This window comes from Dinoponera quadriceps, unplaced genomic scaffold, assembly GCF_001313825.1.
Source record: "Dinoponera quadriceps isolate SergipeBrazil2010 unplaced genomic scaffold, ASM131382v1 scaffold475, whole genome shotgun sequence".
Classification (NCBI taxonomy): domain Eukaryota; kingdom Metazoa; phylum Arthropoda; class Insecta; order Hymenoptera; family Formicidae; genus Dinoponera; species Dinoponera quadriceps.
This window is the reverse complement of record NW_014554738.1, coordinates 375,306-385,099: the sequence shown is the minus strand read 5'-3', so window position 1 is coordinate 385,099 and position 9,794 is coordinate 375,306. Positions and strand designations below refer to the sequence as shown.

At 39.0% G+C, this 9,794-nt stretch overlaps 3 protein-coding genes across 3 annotated transcripts; 1 reads left to right on the top strand and 2 right to left on the bottom strand.

Moving 5' to 3' along the window:
- Nucleotides 1-346: 346 nt before the first annotated feature.
- On the bottom strand, nt 347-1,751 carry LOC106741226 (mitochondrial pyruvate carrier 1). The gene is made up of 3 exons (XM_014613006.1): nt 1,308-1,751; nt 1,105-1,205; nt 347-587 (listed from the first exon to the last, which is right to left on the bottom strand). Exons 1-3 carry the CDS (start codon nt 1,361-1,363, stop codon nt 430-432), a joined length of 315 nt encoding a protein of 104 aa, XP_014468492.1. The 5' UTR covers nt 1,364-1,751; the 3' UTR covers nt 347-429.
- A 955-nt stretch (nt 1,752-2,706) lies between these two features.
- Nucleotides 2,707-5,261, top strand: LOC106741221 (gamma-secretase subunit Aph-1). The gene is made up of 2 exons (XM_014612998.1): nt 2,707-3,312; nt 3,438-5,261. The coding sequence occupies exons 1-2, from the start codon at nt 3,080-3,082 to the stop codon at nt 3,919-3,921; spliced, it is 717 nt and encodes a 238-aa protein (XP_014468484.1). The 5' UTR covers nt 2,707-3,079; the 3' UTR covers nt 3,922-5,261.
- Nucleotides 5,176-9,419, bottom strand: LOC106741220 (mediator of RNA polymerase II transcription subunit 17). The gene is made up of 8 exons (XM_014612997.1): nt 9,040-9,419; nt 8,684-8,866; nt 8,195-8,511; nt 7,885-8,097; nt 7,599-7,804; nt 6,954-7,526; nt 6,503-6,651; nt 5,176-6,411 (listed from the first exon to the last, which is right to left on the bottom strand). Exons 1-8 carry the CDS (start codon nt 9,126-9,128, stop codon nt 6,201-6,203), a joined length of 1,941 nt encoding a protein of 646 aa, XP_014468483.1. The 5' UTR covers nt 9,129-9,419; the 3' UTR covers nt 5,176-6,200.
- Nucleotides 9,420-9,794: the final 375 nt, after the last annotated feature.

The window sequence follows — 9,794 nt, the reverse complement described above, 5'->3', positions numbered from 1 at the left end:
ATTATTGATGCTACAAGTATGTATTTTTATCAATGATAATCTCGATATTTCGAATTCATGGTATAATAATTCTTTATACTAAAATATTTTGTATCTTTTATATGAAATAAAGATATTTCATGCGAATTTATGTGTGAAAATTGTCGTGTATATAAATTTGTCAGTTGCTTAAATATTTGACGTTTCTCTTAATAGTTTCGTCAAATATGCATACATATTAATCCTATAGAGATCAGTAAAAACAAAGCTGATTGTAACATATTTACATTTATTATTCATTAAGAAACAATTCTTTTCATTATGTCATATTTATGCTTAACAAATTATATGAGTTACATATATATATATATATATATATATATATATATAAATAATATGATTTGTTATTAACAAAAATGAATCACTTTGGCAAATGAATATTACTTTGGCTTACTGCTGCTCCTTACTGAAGTAATGATAATTTATAAATCTATAGCCTTGTGTAATTTGTGCACCCTCATTGACAAAATGGCAGGCAAACAGAAGCATGTTGCGTGGCTGCACCTTGATTGCAAATCTCATAAACATTGCTGAGTATAAGCATAATGCTGAAAAAGATTAGCATAGAGTCCTGAAAATTGACACTGTAATGAGTATAATAACAGATTTTCTACGAGCTGGTCTGATTCTCATAGCTTTCTATAAGTCTTGTGGTAAAGTAGAATGCAAATATTGACAGATGACCCTTTTATATACTACGATAAAGCCAGTGCTATGCATTGAGAAAGAGTAATTACACGATACGACAATATCAATTGTCAATTCTTCATTCCATGTTCACCGATTCTTTGTGAATTATTCGATTTGTGTGTGCATGTCAGATAAGCAACAGAACTGTTTAAAACTAGCTGAAAATCTATGCTTTACGATAGCAAAGAAAAAAAGAATACTGCCGTATTTATATATTTGCTCGTGAACTTGAGGCAAAACTTCAAGCGATTGGCTAAGAAAGGAAGAGGGCGATCGATCGATCGATCAATCAATTAGATGAATAGAAAGCGCTGCTAACCGAACCCCTCAAGAATATAGGGAAACATGTTACGTGGCAAAGTCCAGTGAACTAACCAAAGGTCATTTTACCGCTAATAAACTTGGGGTCCCTCTGGATATCGGAAATGGCAGCGATCGGTATCGCCCAATTGGCGACCGGCCCCCAAAAGTGCGTGCTGAAAACAGAACGTGTTGTCACTCGTGACTACGATAACTATGCACAGTGCGAACGTCTCATTAGCGAAACGTCATCGTGAACGAACGTAATCGGCACTCGCCTCATAAAGTATTCGCGGGTCTCCTTGCTCCGGAGGATCTTCATTAGACGATTCATCTTGAGGGTTTTCGAGAGCACACTGGGAAGAAGAGGAGAGACTGCGCGAAAATCCGGAAGCGTGGAACCTCGCTCGGACACACAGTGGAAGAGTGCGGGGAGAAAGAAAACCTCTTACCGCCGAGCCGGCCAATGTCCCCGCCAATCGCCTGCTGCTCGATGCTAAGGGAAACCTAAACAATTTAGAGTTGCATAATCGTACGGGAACTACTTCGATCGAATATAATTGAGCTCTCTCTCTCTCTCTCTCTTTCTTTTTCTCTTTCTCTCAATTTTCTTTCAGGTGCTCTAAAGGTGCATCCTCAACACCGCTCAACGTAGGATTGGACAAAAACGGAGTATACAAAGTTAAAGGGCTTGATTGATGAGGTCGAGGAAATCCAGAATATATTTGAAAGATCTTACTGAATTTGAAAAAGTGGCCTTAATGAGGGCGTTACGTTGGGACACTGCGGGCATTATAGTGCGCAGTGCGGAATTGGCGGAACGTTCGTGATTGGCTCGACCTGTTTTACGTTCGTTCCGCCGATTTCCATTCGCAAGTTTTGTTTTTATCCGCACCGATTGTGTGGAATTATATTTGAACCTGTGCGTGTATATGTGTGTGCTAACATGACGAAATTCAGTAGAGATACGTGAGAATATTATTCAAACTTTTAATCGATATTTTACCGTTCGACATTTCCACGTATCGATGCACTATCCTTGAATATCGAACTTCGATACTCCTGTGTTGATCGCCCGTGATAGCGATTATTTTTTCGACTCGACTGTCAGCAATAGTTCGATTCTGTAAAACATGGCTGAGTAAGAAATTGATGACCAATCATAGTCGATTATTCTTCTTCCATTGGAATGTGATTGGTCAATTTCTTATTCTTACTTCTTATGAACATACTCCTATCGTCCATTGTGGACCACGCTTAAATTTATACCAATTATGTTGACGAATTACTCAATCGTCGTACAACATTGCATTTTCCGAGCGCAACCAACCCCGTATAGATCCAATCGTGACCAGTGTTGCCAATTCGTGACGACACTTTCCTACGAGAACTTCTGTGAAATCCTACGCGTGAATGCCCGATCCTACTAAATTTTATTCTATATAAAAAATTACTTTAAAAACCAAATAATATAGCTTGGTATGATTAAATTATACGCAAACGTATATTTATGAAATAAAATAATAGATTCAACCTCTGAAATGTATTTTCCTACAATCGCTTGTCAAAAACTATCAAACCAAACTATCAAGTAGGATTTCTACTGAGTTGGCGACTGACCGTGACTTCTTTTTTCTTCTGGCACTTCAAAGCGTTTGCGGCGTCTAGCGGATCGCACTCATAGTTCAATGGCCTATGGACAGCTATCGTTCTTATCGATAACCTCGCGCTCGTATGGAGGAGTCGTATAAAGCGTTCGGCAAATTTCCCCCGAGTCAAGCGATACGGCGAGTGATTCCGTCGTAGATGCGGACTTTTGTACATTTCTAAAACGACACAATAACAACTGCGGCCGCTCGTCTCATCTGTGAGCCCAGAGCAACGCGACAATCGAGAGGATAAATGCGCCCGACGGAAGGGAGTATCCGAGCCGTGGAGAGGCTACGTAGAATTAAGGAGATTTAGCGTTTAATCGTTCGCAACATCCGATCGTCGAGGGAAGAGACGTGAAAGGTAGACCAGTAACGTGTTCGACCGCTTCGGAGAGAAAATGACCGTCATGGGCTTCTTCGGTTGCGCCTTCCTGGCTTTCGGTCCGCCGCTGGCAATGTTTACGTTTACCATCGCCGCCGAGCCTATCAGAATAATCATACTGATAGCCAGCGCCTTTTTTTGGCTCATCTCTTTGTTATTGTCGTCGGGGCTCTGGTACGCCGTTGTACCATTGCAGAATCATCTCGCATTTGGATTGGTATTTTCTGTGCTGTTTCAAGAAGGCTTCAGGTGACTTTTGTTACACAGACCTATATAATATTTGCCTATTTTTCATTCAGTCATATATATATATATATATATATATAATATTTATATAATTCTTTTCTTATATTAAATATTTTATATTTTTGAAGGTATCTGTTATACTGGGTGTTGCGTAAAGCTGAAAGAGGCTTAGAGAAGGTCACGACAACTCATGTAGCAGACAGCAGGCACGTATTCGCTTATGTATGTGGGTTAGGTTTCGGTTTCATGAGCGGCACCTTTGCCTTGGTCAATGTCCTGGCTGACGCAGTAGGACCTGGCACCATGGGATTACGACAGGGCACAGAATATTTCTTCGTGATATCGGCGGCGTTCACTCTATGTTTCATCCTGCTGCACACATTTTGGGGCGTCATTTTCTTCTCAGCTCTGGACAGGAAGCACTGGGGACAAATTATCTGGGTTGTTGGGTCGCATCTGTTCGTTTCCTGCATGACGTTACTCAATCGATACCAGGCTTATGCGGCCAGTATCCTGTCTGCTTACATAGTACTGATGATAACTACCGCGCTTGCGTTCAGAATCGCAGGTGGGAGGACGCAGAGTATAATTCATTGTTTCCTGAGAAAATAAAACAGTTAAAGGGCAGTCCCAAAATTACTTGACGCGTTCGTGGCATGTGGATATCTTATCTTTCGATGGATGTGAGCGTAAACACAATAAGGTACATTCTCTCTCTTTAAACGATAGATCACGAGAGAATCGTTCGTTGCTCCGTTATATGATGATTGTATAAGGACGACGCATTGGGCAGAATATTTTTATTCCGTGAAGTTACTGAGAAGGCCAATGTGAAAAAATATAACTGTATTATATCGTTGATAAATTTCAAGTGTGTGTGTGTGTGTGTGGCTAAACAAGATATTTCGCTATATTCCGTGTATAATACATCCACTTGACCAAACCACGAGCGAGGAGTGAGTTTCACGCTGTACGAATGTGTGATGCGTTACAACTGACAGCGAACTTGACCGTCTGCGCTCTGCACCGGTGGTAAATACTGAGAATGCCTGTTACCCGCGCGAAGTTGTCCGAACGTAAAATGTAAGCGCCTTATTATCGCGATATTATTATATAATTTAGCGAAATGCGTCTCCGTCGATTTTATCGGCCAGGGTGCTTCCGTTACGCTTTTACACTTAAATAACACTACTTGTAACTTCGGTATGTACCAGTATGAATTAGCGCAGACGGTCGAATTTGAGTTTCAAAATATCTCCTTATATGGAAATGAAAGAGAGAGAAAGGAAGTGAGTGAACGGGAGGGAGAATGCCTCAAAATGGTGTTTCCCCCTCTCCCTCGAAAAGAGGGAGGAAGACTGTAGAACATTACGAATATTTTTGGTCAAGCCGCTCCTAGTCCGTCCCTTAATCCATCGAAATAGTTATGCGACGGATTCACGATAGCATCTCAATCCAGAACGTGATGTCGAATTGTATAGTATTCCCTTGTGTATTTTGAAGAGAAAAAAAATATTTACTAAAACGTGTGTGCGTGTGTGTGTGTGTGTGTGTCGTGTGAATGTGATTATATATTGTGATGATACGTGTATCGTAGCCACGTATGTGTTATATGTATATATGTACGCGTCTACGATGAATATATTACGTTAAACACAATGTATATTTGTGCATCAAATTGCGCCTTAAGAATAAATACTTTAACTAAATTAAAAAACGAAGGAACGGTTAAACTTTAAGGAAATGTTCGTTACTTTTTGTAAGTGAGAGGATAGGAGAAGTCAAGCCGATAATTACATACCTAAGATAATTACTGTATAACATTAATATTAATATTGTTATATCAATTACACTGTATAACATTCCTCCAATCACTGCAACTCGCAATCGTTTATTATCCAACTCACATTTGCATTTCATATGGCAATCAAATAAAACTAATTTTTGTACAACTTCGGCTGTATAAATTCCCCCTCTTGTTAACTCTTTAACGCTAATTTTTGTTGTGTAATAGTTTCACAGATTAAATTTATATAAAAAGTGGTAGATCAAATTCGAGTAGACGTCAAATATATGTGGAAAAAAATTTTCCCAAAATTTTCTTACCACTAAACTACCCCTACATGCAAGAACCACCTTCAGAGTTAATTTAAATCCTTATAGTTGTTCAATCCTTATAGAAGGGGTTATATTATGATTTAATAGTTTTTATACATAGATTACTAATTATTTAATATTATTTTGCAAAAAATACGTTCAAACGCTGGTTCAAATTCACTTGGTGTTTTGTTTTCATTTCCAAGAGTAATTTTCGGCTTATTACCACCGTTAAGGGTGATTTTTCTACAGAGTATAATTTTTTGTACATAATCTTGAATTTATCTTAAAACAATTACATGAACCGAAGTTAAAAAAAAATACCTCAAAGTTGTACTCATTTTTCTTTTTTCTATTTTACAAAAAAAAATGAATAGTTAAACAAATGTTATATCTAAACAGAACATTTCAGACATTGTTGTACATTATCAAAATTTCACTAGAGACGAAATAAGAAATTTGATTATTTCATAAGTTAAATTTCGTTCAACTTTATGAAAAAGGTTTAAAAATGTTTCACATTGTAAGAAAAACTCAATTTTTAAGGAAAGCCATAAATTTTCATTAAAAGAATCTTTACTAGGAAGGCAGGAGTACCGATTGCAATTGTACGAAATATTTTCTCGAGAAAAGAAAATATTCATGATAAAATCAAAATACGTTTTGATAAAACGTCTTGTATTTTCCGTTTGGGAAATAGATTATTCCAAAAACAAGATTATTACGAACATTATCTTGAAAGATTTTTTCTCCTTACGTCGACTTCTCATTGTCGCCATAATTTCTCGCATTACTTAAGAACTCGTTAAGGAAGCCATGAGTAGCTCCATTTTGTTGAGGAAATTTTTTCCCTCCATCTTGTCCCATCTGACTTCTTTGAAGGAGCCACCTAGGTTCTCCCATTTCCTCTCACGAACAAGCTGACCCGGGAAAAAGTCCTTCCGAGGCGAATGAGCAATGGAGACCTGTACGCCGGTTTGCGGTTCACATCGTACGGCTATCATTCTACAAAGACAATCGATTCATTCGTTGAGCAATGCAGAACAACACAGCCTTTGATATCATAAATCCGGACAATTTCTGTGTTACGAAATACCTGTCCCCAATCGGCGAAGCTAGAATGCAACTACTGGCATTTCCTAGAGGTTCCACCGAACCCACACCAAGATGTGAGCTGTTCGCCAAAAACTGCCAACCCATGCATTTGGCCAAAGCCTGCACTGCAGTTATCTGATGCTGATAAATCTACAATAATACATATATATATATATAAAGGATACATTAAGATACAATTTCGCTAAATGCTGAATGAAAGAAGAAGACTTGAGACTTTAATTGCGGGTAGATTTGTAGATTTTTAAGAATAAAAGGGTACTTGTCGAAATAAAGATGAAATCGTAGATATACATAGATAGAGCATTGTCCCAGTTTATAGGGATTCCCCGCGTACAAAGATATCTTAATCGAGTTAACCATCGTTGGTATGTAACTTAGAAATCCGACGTAGATGCAAAGGTAGAAAGAAAGTGTTCAACTGAAGGACTAACCTGACAAAAAATTAGGTCTCTCAGCTCCTGAGGCTCGTAACTCATATGCATGACTCTACCGTCGCGGCAAACGCACTTCAACGACTTTTCCCCAACGTGGACGACCAGTGAGGTCCGACACACGCTGTCATAGCCGTGCGTGAGGATATTAATCTTCACGCAGGACTGTGTAGGCGAGTTGAGCGCGTTCCAGTGCGAAACGATGAGGGGATCTTTCACCTCCTTCGCTATCGTGTCCAACACATATTCTGTACGCAAACGCATGAAAAAGTGTTGCGCCTGTTGAATAATTTGTTCCAGTAGCGTTTGACTCTTCGCCATTTCCAGAAGCTCGTATCTATCGGCTGCGGTGGGGCCGGCTAAGCACCTACGTTTACTGGGACCGAGCGGACCCGAGGAAGGATGCGGCAACGGGTGGTGCGTGTTTTTGTGATGCACTTCGCGCAACAGCTGATGCAAGGAATGCTCCAATACGTGATCGTGGTCCGATTTGTGCGGCGGCGGAGCCGTGGGCTTCTTGTCGTTGCCTGTGCTGTGGCACAGGCCAATTATCAGTTGAATTCCGGGAAGTACCTGGTATAACGTAATTTCACAATTAAGTTAAGGGGAGGAAAGTTTTACTCTCGTATAGTATATGATATATACCGTGGCCATTATTTGATTTCCTACAACCATATGAGGTATAGGCGCGCGCAAATGCACAGCTTCCCGCGCTAATTGACTAAACAGCTCTTTACAGAACAGCACATTCTGCGCTGCTTCCAATTTCTGCTGCCAGTGCATGTCTGTGCTTGAACTATTCGCACTGCTATTGAGTAGACTTATATTCGCACTGCACAGATCTTCTTGATCTGTAATGAACATCCGTGTACGTTCACTTGTTTCGTATATATGCATCGTACAAATTAATTTTATATTACAAATACATTACCTTTCTGACACAGTACTTCGATGTAAGCAACACCTTGTAGCTCGCTGGGTATGGTTACGCGCAATGCAGACGCTTTCGAATTTGAGAGACCATGAGGCTGTCCCGATGTACTGCTACCAGTGTTGGGAGATGCTGGAGGGCTGTTACTACTTCTTTCCTCATCCTCAGCTTTAGTTACCTCAAACATGCCCGTCTGTGTGTACTTGGAGCCAGCTAGGGTACAGATATGAGTTTGTAAATTGATAGAGAGAATATTAAAATTACCCAGCAGTGCACAACAGATATGTTTCAAAAGTAAAAAAATACAAACCAGTTCGATAACTAAGATCACCGATGATAGAGTTCGCCACCTTCTTCAAACGCCAATTTTGCCGTAACCTCAACAATTCAATGTGAAAGTCAGGAGTGGACCTATTTTTCGCCAATTCAGCTTGACTATTCTGCAGTCTTTGGGCACCATGAATGATGAGATTCCCTGCTCCGGTGAGTGCTTTCTTCCTAGCATACACTTGCATCATAGGCTTTATCTCAACTGACTCTTGAGGTACCGGGTCTAGCACCATGTAATTTTTCTCTTTAGCTATTGCGAGTACATCGGCCAACACACACACCTCTGTCAATGCATTTCTACCAAAGAAATCAAATCCAACCTTTTATTTCCCAAAACGTCGAGATATTTGTTACCGTATAAATAACAGCGCATACAACAACACATTGCCATGTACATTATACTTAGAAACATATTATTTACTTATCATCACGTTCTATATACCGTCATCGATGAAAAAGTATGACAAACCTTAATTTATTTCTAATACTATCCCATGGCCATAAAGAGGACTGAAATGAGGCTGAATCCTTTTGATCTTCTTCATTCTTCTCGCTACTCTCCAATTGTTCCTTGTTTATCTCATCGCCGTTTGTTTTGCTGAAGTCAATTTTTTGAGCAATTTTCGCCAGGTTCTCCGACAATGTAAGAGGCCTGCGATGAATGAAACCAAATCTACTTGATATGTATATACCTTGTTTAATTCTCATAAAATTTAGATTAGTTTGCAGGTGTAACGTATGCTTAAAATCCAATAAAAAGCATTGGTTGGTGTTCATCAAGTATTGCTTATTATGTTATTTATTATTGTCGAATCTGTCACTTACGCTTGGTAAATTTCTTGTCCATCGTAGGAGATCTCCTGTATCTGGTTCTCGATCGGGGCTTCTATAGAGATATTCACGGAATACGCCATTGTATTGTTTTTACATGTTATATCTGCAAATTTTCGATGAGCAATCGAGAAACGGCGTCATTCTTAAGAAATTTTCTACACGACGTATGGTTCAGCGGAGAATTTTAACAAAAATCAGAAGAGAACAGCTGTGAATAACCTCCTATCGACATATTATTTCCCTTGTGATTCATTTATTGATACTATTATCCGTTCCCGTTATCGTTTCGTCGAAAAAATAACAGATAATACACTCGATGTCCTTTCAAACGAGAGGTTAGAAATCCGAAACGTCTCTAATGTGTGGCCCACAGACACATATGGCGCTTTCTAACGAGGAACACGGCAAGGTTGGGTAGTAACTAGTTAATTAGTTTAAGGCTAGTTCACAACCTCCGGTTGACTTAAATCCCTGATTATTCCATTGGAATTGACCAATCGCATTTGTTGTTAAATAGAATTGACGAAAAATAACCAATCACGATCGATTAAGTTAACCGGAGGTTGTGAAATTAGCTTTAAGCCTAATCTTCAATGGGTTTAGTAAGCTTTAAACCTTAAAAAATTGGCCAATCACAATAGATTATTCCTCTCATATTCAATTATGATTGGTCAATTTTTCACGGCTTAAAACTTATTACATCTATTATAGATCCGGAATAACGTTCGTATCGCATAATGGATTAA